Genomic DNA, 13399 nt, shown 5'->3' with positions numbered 1-13399 from the left:
TGAATAAGAAAAAAGACTTTGGCAAATGTAGAATGAGTGTGTGTGACATTCAAAAAAAAAAAGAATGAGTGTGTGTGATAATAGTTCTTTTTAGTTTGTCAACTACTAGTTTATGCTTATAAAAATACACACTGATGGTTCGTAGATACAACGAGGAGTATTTCACATGCGAAATCCGAAAGACAACAAATATTAGACTAATATAGAAACTAACATGATGCAACATATGGGAGTGTAAATGTCTGAATGTTCCATTTGAGAAATGTTCTCATGTGACACAAGTTTATTAGGCTACTCAAGTTGGCTTCGAATAAGCTAGAATATGTGAAAAGAAACAGAAAACAAAAAAGAGGAAACAAAAACTAATAAGAGAACTAAAAGTTGAAACCTTTTGGATCCAATTAAATGAATCGATGTACACTACAAAATGTTAGTTCATGTGTTAATGCTGGGAGTTCTAGTACATATGAACAACATTTGAAATCATCTTTTATTTCATGCAATTACATATTTATAAGACTTGTCACTCGTTGCTAATTAGTTTTGAGTTGGAATCCATAAAATTTAACAAAAAAATCTAATAAATTTATAAAAAAGGTGATTTACTCATCTAGTATAAGACTATAGAAAATACATACTAGACTATTTGCGAGAGACAATTGATAGCTAGATCGGCTTCTTTGTTTTTAATAATTGCGTCAAAGTTTTAATACTAGAATTACTTACCTGCATTTTTACATTTTAGACTTTTAATCTCTGAGTTAACCAATGTGTCAAAGTGTTCATATAGACAAATGGCGTGGTTATAACTAAGTTATAGACCAATAATTGCATACAAGATTTTTTCTCAAATAAATCAAGCAATATTCTTAAGATTGCACGTGTATTTTATGCGAAACTATATTAGTACGTAAACGTGGATGCAAATTTAATGACTATACAAAGTAGGTAAGAATGTAATAACGATTAGATTAACTATATATGGTTTAGCCTACCAACCATGCTAATCCAATTACCTAACTATCATTACTTTTATCCCATCATTCTTTTATTTATTTTGCAACCGAAGATGTTTTTATATCAACGAGGCATTCCAGTCTTAGCAATATAGTGTAGGTAACTTTGTACGATAAACAGAAAGATATTTAATATTTCTCTATAAACAACCAATTGGTTCTCACATCACTCATATATAGCAAAAGGGAGCTATACAAACTCTCTTTCTCTCTAAATTTAATAGTTATATTATTGTTCATAGACATTAACATTTACGTATAGTGATTGCTACAATGAATGGTATGTACAGAAATTGAGATTGACATGTAGAATCGAGTATTTAATAAAGAGAAAGGACCAATCTATGCCTAGTTTCAATGAAACTGATCAACCCATGAACTGAGTTAAAGACTTTACCAATAAGATAAGACTTGTAACGGTCCAAAATCTTTTCCAACTATTTTTCATTTGCAACAAACTTTCAACTTTTCAAGTATATATGCTAAGTGATATTTTCCAAGAAGGTGGATGATTTTGCTTCAAAACGGCCCATCGAACCAATCTTCCGGTCCGTCCATTATCCTGATTATTTGGGCTACATTTTTGAGCTGCAAAAACCACTAAATTGAACCAACAAAAGTAAAGAGTTGGTCTTGCGTCTACATACATAATCGGACTCCAAAGTCTTAATAAACCAATGTTTCATGGGTGGGAAATCGGAGACCAACAGCGGAAAGAACATGCATACGTTGTAGAGAGCGTTGTGAAGCCGTGAACCACTGTGTCCATCACCGAGACTGGTCTATGCAATAGAAAGTATATAACTAATTTAGGTCGAAACATGACCTTAATATGACATGTCGAAATATGATTTTTAAAAAAAAAAGGTCGAAATATGACATGTAAGTTTGAAATTTTTAAGGGATGTGTTAATTTAATAATATAAAGATGAGATAGGTGGAGAGTATGACCTAGCAGCTGATGTGTTGGTAAGAGTCATCGTGGGTTCCTCTCTCAGAAGCCTAGAAACCAAACCACTTCATCATTCTCAAAATCAAAGCTTAAATAATAATTATTATTGTCGAAATCAAAATACTAATTTAGACGTATATAAATCTAGAAGCAAACCTAAGGTGAGGTCGAAACAGAGATGACCTTTTGCGTACTTTTTAATTAATATATTATACTCTAATAAATGTCACACTTTGAGTAAACTTTACATTATTCCCTCATCCATAATAAATAAATAAATACAGCAAACTGGGTTTTAGGTCAGGCTGACGTCAGCAGTTTCTTTGTGTTTCATTAGAAAAAAAAAAAACCCAAAAAACTAATCCAACGCTCCAGATTTGTTGTCTTCTCCACGAGCCCTTTGTTGTTGTTGGTAATGGAGATTTCTCTCTAAGTCATTTGTGTCTTCTTCTTCTTCTTTATTTAGAAACCAATTCAACAACCTCTTCGTTATTTCGAAATCTCTTTGCTACAACTTCTTATTGCTGCAATTGATGATTGCTCGATTGAATTGGCTCAAATCTTCTTCTTCACTTGGTGGGTCGACATAAAGACGACTTTTGACTTGGTTTAACTTCACTTCTCTTCCGATCGAATCAATCGGCTCTCTCTACACAGAACAAGGTAAGGGTTAACTCTCTCCGGTGATTATGCTCTGATAAATTTACTTGCTCGATCGTTAGTGTTCAGAATTAGGATTAGGATTCTAAAAATTGAACCTTTACATCATTATATCAGTGTTTTTGATGTGCGTAGATTTACAAAGTTTCTTAAGTTTTACTTGGAAAGTCTCTTCTTCTTCTTCACATTCAATTGAATTGGATTTTCGTCGAAACTGAAAAAATCAGTGGTTTTTTGGGTCAACCAAAAGTTAAAAGATTTGAAGAAAAGTGAAACTAGTTCGATTTATATATATCATGTTATTGCTTCTTAAGAAAGTGTCTTCCTTGGTTCTTTATGAATTTCCAATTGTAGCTAAATATATCATGTTATTCACCTAATGTTTATATTTTCCAATTGCAGCTAAATATATTCTCCTATTGCTGGAGACAAACCTGCATACATTTCTGTCCTCTTTGTTAAGGTATTACATTTAGTTACTTGTTACTTAATGTAGCTGCTTATTACATTTGTTTCTTCAAGTGTATATTCTTCTTTTAATAGCATTAATAGTTATGCGTATCCTCAGATTCTAGATGTTGATAACTTGCAAATTAGTGGACTATTTAGCGGTTTTACATTTAGTTACTTGGTACTTAATGTAGCTGCTTATTACATTTCTTTACTTCAAGTGTATATTCTTCTTTCAATAGCATTGAAAGTTATGCGCATCCTCAGATTCTAGGTGTTGAGGACTTGCAAGTTTGTGGATTATTTAGCGGTTTAATAAGAATGATATCTTCCTTGAAATTCTGTCTAAGTAGTGGAATTGTTGTTAGCCTACTAAAGTTCAGATAGGTGGTGGATCATTTCCTTTCAATTGAATAGTTTGAGAAGGGTCTATAAGGTTTGCACTTAGTTTTGTCTACAGAATCAATTTTTCCTTTTTCACAGTCGAGACGTTATTCTCATTATCACTATTGTAGACCTCTTGGACTTCCATAGATTCATCAATCAATTTTTCGATGTTGTGGACTTATATCGTATAAAGGTTTTATCACAGTGACACAATTGTTTAAGAGGCTCCATCTCCACTGCACCACTGAGCTGTTTCGTTTGGACACGTCAAAGACTAGAATTTGTTTGGTTAAAAACTGAGGAGATGGAAGTGACTAGTAGTTTCTCTTTTTTGGACAAGTTTCTTCGAAAGGTCCGTTGATTTTCTTTGTCGCTTGTGAACTTTAATTTCGTTTTTTTTCCCTAGGATGCAAATTATATCTTCTCTTTAGATACCAATATTAAATGTTCTTAACCATTCATGTGGTTGTAATTTCATTTACGGATTCTGATTACTCTATAACCGCTGATATCTTCCTCATATCTCGTAAACTTATATGTTTTTATTTGTATATAGTCTTTCACAGAAGGAGCGTATTGAGTTTCTCGACAATATAATTGTCATCTTCTTCTGCCTTTTCTGGTAAGTGTTTAACTTTTCTGATACCAATTAGTTTTCTTAATCCTTGCATATTTTTAATACTTGTGCCTTTATTAAAGAGGAAGTTTGCGGTGGCTTAAAGCACCATCGTGCGGAGAATACGATAAGGCTCTTCCTTCATTTGAAGTTATTGACAATTGAATTGAGCCGCTCAATTGGTCAATTATGGAGTCAATAAAGGTTTGCATGAACGCACTGTGCGGAGCAGCCTCTACGTCGGGCGAGTGGAAAAAAGGCTGGCCTATGCGATCCGGTGATTTAGCCTCTCTCTGCGATAAGTGTGGGTAAGGGCCTTCACTCTTGTGTCTAATTTGAATACTTTTGCGAGTTGCGACCAATTTGATATTCGCAACACTTCTGCGATTGATTAGTGCTGTGGGTTTGCTTACAATTAGAACAAGAGTGGATACTTGAAGGGAATCTATATTTCATTGATTACTTATTAGTAAATTCTGTGAATATTGGTTTGTGATAGGACTGCATACGAGCAATCCATTTTCTGTGAAGTGTTCCATGCCGAGGAATCTGGTTGGAGAGAGTGTAATTCATGTGACAAGGTGATGAAAATCCATGGCTTACACGTGCTTTTGCCTCAACATATTTCAATTGTTTTTCTTAATACGTATTTGTATTTTTTTCAGCGTCTTCACTGTGGATGCATTGCTTCTAGATTTATGATGGAGCTTCTAGAGAATGGCGGTGTTACCTGTATAAGTTGCGCCAAGAAATCCGGACTATTTTCTGTAAGACTATGTCCTCTCCTTGAATCAACTTCTTGCAAGGGATGCTTCCTTGGTCTTGTTTTCTCTGGCATTATACTCATGTAATCTCTCTTACAGATGAATGTGAGCCATATATCTAACGGTAGGGACTTCCCCTCATTTGCTTCAGCAGAGCATGTAGGCAGTGTTCTCGAGAGGACAAATCTCAAGCACTTGCTTCACTTTCAAAGAATTGACCCCACTCAATCTTCTCTTCAAATGAAACAAGAAGAATCGCTGCTTCCTTCCAGACTAGATGCTCTTAGACACAAAACTGAAAGGAAAGAATTGCAGGAATTATCTGCACAGCCAAACTTGAGCATTTCACTTGGACCTACGCTTATGACAAGCCCATTTCATGATGCTGCTGTTGATGACAGAAGTAAGACTAATTCGATTTTCCAACTGGCCCCTCGGTCCAGGCAGCTGCTTCCAAAACCTGCAAATTCAGCTCCCATTGCTGCTGGCATGGAGCCTAGTGGGAGCCTGGTGTCACAGATTCATGTCGCTCGGCCTCCTCCAGAAGGTCGCGGGAAGACCCAATTGCTTCCCCGTTATTGGCCTAGGATTACTGACCAAGAGCTGCTGCAATTATCTGGACAGTATCCTCATCTGTATGTTATAAGATCGTGTTTCTGTTTTTATTCTACCATTATGCACTATTGTTCTGTGCTAAGGAGTCCTTAACTGTTTATTTTCGTAGCTCAAATTCCAAAATTATACCACTCTTTGAAAAAGTTCTGAGTGCAAGCGATGCGGGTCGTATTGGTCGACTGGTTCTTCCGAAAGCATGTGCAGAGGTAACTTGTTTCTCTGTACGCTTATTTGATATTCCCAAACTATAGCTATCTAAATGCCAGGTATCAGCTTTAACCTTCTATGCATGTATGTAGGCATATTTTCCCCCTATCTCTCTACCCGAGGGTCTCCCGTTAAAGATACAAGACATAAAAGGGAAAGAATGGGTGTTCCAGTTCAGGTTTTGGCCTAATAATAACAGCAGGATGTACGTTTTGGAGGGTGTGACTCCTTGCATACAGTCCATGCAGTTGCAAGCTGGTGATACTGGTACTTTTCAAATCCTTTTGTTTCATTAACTACACCATAGCATGTTGATGAACCCACCCTGGTACGGTTAAATGAAACATTGGCATTAAAGCGTTTTGATCATGTGTTGTGTTCGCTGAGGACAGTGAAATACATTCTAAGAAGAGATGAACGGTACTTTTCTATTAGGTCTGATGTCTTGGATTTGCCATGTTCTCTGCAGTTACGTTCAGTCGTACAGAACCTGAAGGAAAACTCGTAATGGGATACCGTAAAGCGACAAACTCTACAGCGACACAGGTAAATGCATAATAAGCAGAGAGTTGTCCACTGTGAAGTGAAGTATTGAATTAATGAATCCTTTCTGGTGCTCTCGTACTGATGCTTTCAGTGAAATATTTTTCTGTGGTTCTTCAGATGTTCAAGGGAAGCAGTGAACCCAATCTAAACATGTTTTCCAACAGCTTGAATCCGGGATGTGGTGACATCAATTGGTCTAAACTAGAGAAGTCTGAGGACATGGCAAAGGATAACTTATTTCTTCAGTCGTCCCTAACTTCTGCTAGGAAACGGGTTCGGAACATTGGGACTAAGAGCAAGCGTCTGCTCATTGATAGCGTAGATGTTCTGGAACTGAAAATAACTTGGGAGGAGGCACAGGAACTGTTGCGGCCGCCCCAATCCGCCAAACCCAGCATCTTTACTCTGGAAAATCAGGATTTTGAAGAATATGACGTGAGTTGCTGTTTACCTGTTTAGTTATCAAAAACAACTGGGATCTTTTCACTGTATTTTCTGAAATCATGTATTTGCTGCTACCCAGGAACCACCAGTTTTCGGGAAGAGGACCCTTTTTGTGTCACGTCAAACAGGGTGAGGCCTCATGTACTATGTAATGATAAGATCAGAAGAATTAACCACACTTGGAATGATCAAAAGATTTGAACTAATGAACATCTGATTATTTTGGTTCTGATATGTGATCCTTGAATTCTCAGGGAACAAGAGCAATGGGTGCAGTGTGATGCTTGTGGGAAATGGCGACGGCTGCCTGTGGATATTCTTCTTCCACCAAAGTGGTCGTGCTCTGATAATCTCTTGGATCCTGGCAGGTACACGAGGTTGCATGTTCATGTGCTTAACCTAGACTAGTTACCACAGAACATTGCACATTTTTCTTTAGAAATAACTGATACAATCTATTTCGACTACACATGGGATAATTATAGATTTTTGACCACTGAGACTGGCCATCTGAATAATTTGAGTTGCTGTTTGTATCGTCAGGTCTTCATGTTCCGCACCTGATGAGCTCTCTCCTAGAGAACAGGATACACTTGTCCGGCAGAGCAAAGGTATGATCCGCAGCTATTATTGGTCTGTATAATTAGAAACTTCTTTACATAGAAACTAAAGTTTCGTCTCAACAGAGTTCAAAAGGAGGAGACTGGCATCATCAAACGAAAAGCTAAACCAGTCGCAGGAGGCATCTGCTCTGGATACTTTAGGAAATGGAGGCATCACCACTACCGGTGAACAGGAGGAAATCACGGTGGCAGCCACGACCAAGCACCCAAGACACCGGGCAGGGTGTTCGTGCATCGTCTGCAGCCAACCACCGAGCGGAAAAGGCAAACACAAGCCGTCATGCACTTGTACTGTGTGCGAGGCAGTGAAGAGAAGATTCAGAACGCTCATGCTGCGGAAGCGGAACAGGGGAGAGGCGGGACAGGCAAGCCAGCAGGCGCAGTCACAGTCAGAGTGCAGGGACGAGACAGAAGTGGAGAGCATTCCAGCGATTGAACCAGCCGCAGGGGAAAACATCGACTTGAACTCAGATCCGGGGGCTTCCCGAGTAAGCATGATGAGGCTTCTCCAAGCTGCAGCTTTTCCTCTGGAAGCATATCTGAAACAAAAGGCTATTTCCAATACGGCAGGAGAACAGCAAAGCAGTGATATGGTAAGCACGGAGCACGGTTCATCCTCAGCCGCACAAGAACATGAGAAAGAGAAAGACACAACAAATGGAGCTCATGATCCTGTGAACTAAACAGCTTTGGAATCCTCCGTGAGTATTCGTTAGTGGTATGTGTTTCTTTATTTATACAAAAACTTCTTCGGTTTCGTCCCAAATTGGTGGAGTGGTTACGACCATTCTGCCAATTGTCGACCAAAGAAATGAGGAATTTGTAGTTTCCTTTTTTTTTTTTTTTTGGTTTGGTTTGGTGTGTGGTGGTGAGGCTTGAGAGAGAGAGAGAGAGAGAGAGAGATTTGATGAGGTTTTTGATTATACATAGGAAAACTAACGTGATATTTACCCAAATATGAAAATAGATGAAGCTTCCAAGAAGAGAATCGATTCTGGAGGTGGAGCTTATCACTGCCCGGATCATGCTTCAAATTCATATTTAGACAAATATTATGAAGGTTGTTTATGCAATTTATGATTTACTTAAATTAGGGTAAATTAGTTAGGCGAGATCCTATTATTTGATTTTGGTGATAAGCTTATGGCGAAGGTGTTAAAGACAACTATCAGTTACATGGAAGCAAATAAATCGGCTATGACTTGGTCGATGTTAAAAAGTGTTGAGCATGTAACTGTTATAATAAGAGTTATCACTTATCACTCAACTGACTCCTAAAAATAGAGCTAACATATTTATCCCTCAACTAAGTCCTAAAATTATACAATCATTTATATATCCAGAATTTGCGTTGCAATTTGTCTCTAGTTCTAAGTAATACAGTAGTAGTTTTCCATCAGAATTTGAGTCAGAAAATTATACGAATTTAGATGAAGAAGCATGTTTTTTGATAACTTATCAAAGCAGTTAGGACCTGAGGTCAACTTAGTTTTGTTCGGGTCTGAATTCTGATTTCTTTGTGGGCTTCTCACCAACCCCCCATCTTAAAAAAAATCAGGAATAGACCCCAAACGAAGTAAATAATTACTAAATAAGAGCATAGAAGCCCCTTGGTCCATTGGTTGACCAAGGGTTAATTAATGCTTCTACACCAAGAGGTCTGGGGTTCGAGTCCCAGATATTGCGATTTATTAATAAATTTGCAGATTAAATAAGGCAAGTGTACAGGAGATCTCCAGCGAAGTACAATTATAGCCGTTCGCCAGGATTCTACGCCGAGAGAGAAGTGTCGTCAGGTCATAGATCTAATAAGAGTCGGAAGGAATTGTCCGTTGTAGAATCGTCTATGTAATAGTTATCATAATTTGCAATAAATAATAAATTTAGACGTCAAAAAAAAAAATAAGAGCATCAATACTTTCCAAATTGTTTTTTTGGCCGGCCAAAGTTGATTGAGTCGGCTCGATTGACTGATTCCCTAACATAGCAATATCACGCCATTCCTATCGTCAAATTACACGTGTCTTTTTATGATTGATTATTTTGTCCTCAAACACGTGGACTCTGCCTTATTTGTTCTCAATTTATGATTTTTATTACCTAATGCCCCCACCTCTTCCCAAAACCAAACTAGGCGTTTTTTTGTCCCAATTTCCTTATTGGTTTCAATTTATGAATACAAGAAAACCAACAGAAATGCCCTTCTTAGATTCACAATTTTACAAAATAAAATCAAGAAATAGTAACCCAAAACATTATATATTTACACTAGTTATACGAATATAATGTACTTTTCAGTAGTGAAATTTGAAAAGATATGCAACGAGGGCATCAAAGCATCTATTTAATATTTTAATGACACACTAATTCGTATTATTAGTAATCTCTTTAATATTGGTTGAAAAGAAAGAAGAAAACAAAAATCTCAGAAGATAAAAGAGTAAAACAAGCTTGAGAAATATTCGTGGTCAAAGAAGATAGACGAGTGGCGTGGCAATAGAGTAAATAGTTAGGAATACGAAGGGTTTGTTTGTAAAGGATACCGTAATAATGGAAGGGAGAAGAAGATGAGAGAGAGAGTGGGACCCAGAAACGCGTAGCTGAGGTTTTGGTAAGGGTCGTCGTGGGTTCCTCCTCTCTCCTTTGATAACCCTAGAAACCACTTCTTTCTCACGCGCCTCTTTCACATTCATTATTACACCTAATTAAAAAAATAAACTAAAATAATTATTATTGTGGTCGACCACTTCTTTCAAAAGTTGTTGTCATTTACCTATTCCCCAACACAAATATTCTTACTCCACCTTAAGATTATCTTTTTCCTATATGATTTGGATTATATGAACCTGTTACATATTTGCAATGACGTATCAATCAATATGTTTATAGACATATCATCGTTAGGATCTTTGGGTTTCTTTTGTTTCTCTTTACCATATGTTTTATCGGTTTCTCAATGTTTAAGAGTCTTCTACCTCTTGCTTAATCTGATATCAGCTTAGCTCTCTATATACATAAATACAAAGTTTATTTTTGCGTTTCAATATCATACTATTAGTTATGGAGGTACAATGTATGAGAATAATGTAAAGGTTACTCAAAGGATGAGATATATTACGCCCAATTGAGTATTATTTAATGTTTAACGTGTGATCATGAAAGCGACAAATGCGCCTAATGGAGGATTTTTTGCTTGGATACTGTTCGGCAAAGTAGCTTTTTTAATTCAATTGTTTCGTATTATTATTGACAACTTGGCTAAATTATTTAATGTGAAATCATTTTGTTGTCAACATTTACAAACACTTTCAATTTGCACAATAACCTTTGATGCGACTTCATATTTGTGTAGTGGGTGACATACCATTTCTTATTCCTGGCAATAATTTACTATTGATTTCAAAATATTGAAGTAATCCTCAGTGTCAGAACTAAGAAGTAGACTTTGGGATAACCATATGTCATCTTCAAATTATTTGTTTAAAAAGCAATCTAATGCTTTCAAATTTTCATATATTTGCATATTTTTCAACCTTATAGATATTAGGTTTAAATTTTAATCTTTGGCCTTATATTTTGACAATTAATCTTTGAAATTGTAATCAATAATCATAAATCACATATAAAAGAATATCACTTATTTTCTACTTTTATTTTTTTGAATCATTATTGGCGTAGTATTGGTATATTGTAAATAATAATAAATCAAAAAAGTAAAGTTCTATTATTAAATGATAAAATACATATATGATGAGGATAAAAAAGAAAAGAATGCCATATATCTTATTACACAACTATAGTATTGATCCATTGATTAACATATCAAGGAAAGTAAATATAAAGTTAAAAGGAAAAATAAAGCAAAAGAAAAAAACAAAAAAGGAAGAAAACAACAAAGCGCGTGTAGTTCACAAAGAAGAAGCCGAGAGTTGGTTAAGAAACCGTCTATAGGCTGGTTCTGGGCACGCTGAAGCAAATAAATCGTGTATAAAAGTAGCCTCCTTCCATTTCCTCATTTATTCATTTTCCTTCTTCCTAATTTATCTCTTTCCATTTTCGAGCCTTTCTTGAGACAATAATTTAACAAATTTCTTCTCATCTTCTTCCTCCAACCAAATCTGCCTTTCTCAATTAGCCATGGGCGTCGCCGTTCTAAATCCTCAAGATTGCTTGAAAGATCCTTTCTCTCACATGAAACACCATCGCAATCCTAGCGCATGCCCCAACAAGCAGAAGAAGCCGGTTTCCAACAACCGTACACGTCGGAGTCCTCCTCGCAATCAATCCACCAGATCTTCTCCTTCTCCTCCTCCTGTAGCACCGCCGCTTCCTCCTCCTCGTGCGGCCGTCTCTGCTTTCGTTCCAAAAAGAACCGTTAAGAAGAGTCCTAGCAACACCGTAGTCGTTAGCCAGGTGAGAATCCTGAAGCGCGGCGAAGAAATCCCCAAGGAGGCTTCAGATCTGGCTGTTGAAATGTCAGATCTGGGATCTACTCGTCGGATTGGACCAGATCCGGGTTTGATTCCGAGTCAGATCCGTTTATCTGGCCACAAATCGAAATCAGCACCGTTTTACGCCGGTCCTGTGACCATGACATCACCGCCTCCGAGCGATGTACCGCTTCCTGCCTTTTTCACGAAGAAGGCAACCAACGATCTCATCAGGATCCTTCGCCTAGACATCGCCTGACGGTGTCTGTCGCCGATCATTTTAGATTTTAAAAATCTCCGGTGATCCAACTTGTTACTCAAGTGTTACAATTCCATTTCCCGATCGTCAGAATCCGCATAAAACCGGAGATCTACAAGAAAAATATAATCTCCAGACGATGAATCTAGAAGATGAAGAAACACACATCTTCGTTATGAACCGTTTCGAATCTTCCCTTATTTTTTCAAGGGGCAAGATCGAAATATCTTCTTAACAGGTCTTAGTTTCTCTTCTTAGGGTTTAGTGTTTGTGTAGGAGTATATGTGCATAGAGACTTTTACTAGTTTTCGTTTCTTTCTCTGTATCTTTGGGTTTTTAATTCTGCTTAATCGTCAGCTTCTCTGGGTAAATCTTAGTTTCGTACTTTGTGTCTTTGTCATTTCGTTTGTGTCTGAGTGAATTAGTAGGTCGTAAGACAAGGTATAGAGATGTGTCTACTGGTAAGATGATGTTTAGGTTTCGATGTAATCGTCTTCGGTATTGCGATTCTCTGTATTTCTTCTATCTTTAAGTTTAAGTTTTATTTGGGGTTTCTTCTTCATTTGGGTCTCTATCTGTTGTTCCTTAAGGTTCTTCGTTTGTTTCCGTGTCGTCTAGGTTTAGTCAAAGTAAAGAGATGTATTTACTGGTTAGATGAAGCTTAAGGTTTCCATATAATCCTTGTACTACAAATTCTCTGTACTTCTCTATCTTTAATACTATCGAATTTAAGTTTTATCTTGGCTTTGAAAGTCTGTTTTCTTCAGTATTTGGACATTTGATACATAAGGAGATGAAAGAAGATTGACACAATAAAACGTGAAACGAATGAACAATAATGTGCTTATGCAAATGATTCAATGAGTAATACCTTGAAAAATGATTGAATCTGTGACTAGTACATGTATTTCTGCAATATCAAACTTAATTTACAACGAGGAATAGCGCACACAAAAAAAGAACTTGCAATATAATCTGTAGTCCAACGTATTAACTACACTAAATGTCAATTTGAACTCAGAAGTTGAAAGTGACTTTCTCTAAGTTGATAATTCGATAGCTTGATATTGTGTGATCTCAATTATCATCATTATGAGTTTAATAGCAATGGATGTGATTATTGTTAAGGGATATATCTTCCTCATTATCGAAATTTCATATATGCCACTTGGTTGGTCCAAGTTGTAAGATATGTTCTCTCATAATAAGACAGAGCCCACCTTAGCCCGATTTAAGGCCCATGTATTTCTATTCAAAGCTGGACAGCTGGGGGTTGAATTCTTAAAAATTTCTTAGTACTAATCTGCATTCAGAGATTTTTCTATAAAAGATTGAGAAAATTCCAAAAAAAAACCAAAAGTAATTTTTATTTGGACGTTTAATGCCCAATTATTTTTGATTGGAACAAAAATACCTCAACTAATTATTCG

At 36.7% G+C, this 13399-nt stretch overlaps 2 protein-coding genes across 7 annotated transcripts; both read left to right on the top strand.

Moving 5' to 3' along the window:
* The first annotated feature begins 2194 nt into the window (after positions 1-2194).
* On the top strand, positions 2195-8542 carry LOC9305370 (B3 domain-containing transcription repressor VAL2). Of its 6 annotated transcripts, XM_021018747.1 has the most exons (17): positions 2327-2631; positions 3031-3091; positions 3659-3817; positions 4022-4087; positions 4165-4389; positions 4581-4662; positions 4747-4848; positions 4945-5480; positions 5570-5666; positions 5760-5934; positions 6137-6213; positions 6331-6648; positions 6737-6786; positions 6912-7025; positions 7201-7268; positions 7344-7998; positions 8248-8542. In XM_021018747.1, exons 5-16 carry the CDS (start codon positions 4271-4273, stop codon positions 7961-7963), a joined length of 2358 nt encoding a protein of 785 aa, XP_020874406.1. In that variant the 5' UTR covers positions 2327-2631; positions 3031-3091; positions 3659-3817; positions 4022-4087; positions 4165-4270; the 3' UTR covers positions 7964-7998; positions 8248-8542. The 6 variants fall into 6 exon arrangements, with proteins under 6 accessions (XP_020874405.1, XP_020874406.1, XP_020874408.1 ...); XM_021018746.1 differs by having other exon boundaries at positions 2195-2631; positions 3671-3817; positions 7344-8542; XM_021018749.1 differs by having other exon boundaries at positions 3671-3817; positions 4945-5468; positions 7344-8542.
* A 2755-nt stretch (positions 8543-11297) lies between these two features.
* LOC9305369 lies at positions 11298-12709 on the top strand. Its single transcript, XM_021017553.1, has one exon. The coding sequence runs from the start codon at positions 11418-11420 to the stop codon at positions 11967-11969; it is 552 nt and encodes a 183-aa protein (XP_020873212.1). The 5' UTR covers positions 11298-11417; the 3' UTR covers positions 11970-12709.
* The last annotated feature ends 690 nt before the right edge of the window (positions 12710-13399 follow it).

This window comes from Arabidopsis lyrata (assembly GCF_000004255.2).
Source record: "Arabidopsis lyrata subsp. lyrata unplaced genomic scaffold ARALYscaffold_7, whole genome shotgun sequence".
NCBI lineage: Eukaryota > Viridiplantae > Streptophyta > Magnoliopsida > Brassicales > Brassicaceae > Arabidopsis > Arabidopsis lyrata.
The sequence above is the reverse complement of the archived record's forward strand: the minus strand, read 5'-3'. Positions and strand labels throughout refer to the sequence as shown.

Bases quoted from the DNA above. Each gene is read 5' to 3' on its own strand.
- LOC9305370 (XM_021018746.1), top strand. From the start codon at position 4,271: ATGGAGTCAATAAAGGTTTGCATGAACGCACTGTGCGGAGCAGCCTCT. The intron at 4,390-4,580 runs GTAAGGGCCTTC...GGTTTGTGATAG, and splicing joins TCTCTCTGCGATAAGTGTGG to GACTGCATACGAGCAATCCA. The intron at 6,214-6,330 runs GTAAATGCATAA...GTGGTTCTTCAG, and splicing joins CAAACTCTACAGCGACACAG to ATGTTCAAGGGAAGCAGTGA.
- LOC9305369 (XM_021017553.1), top strand. From the start codon at position 11,418: ATGGGCGTCGCCGTTCTAAATCCTCAAGATTGCTTGAAAGATCCTTTC.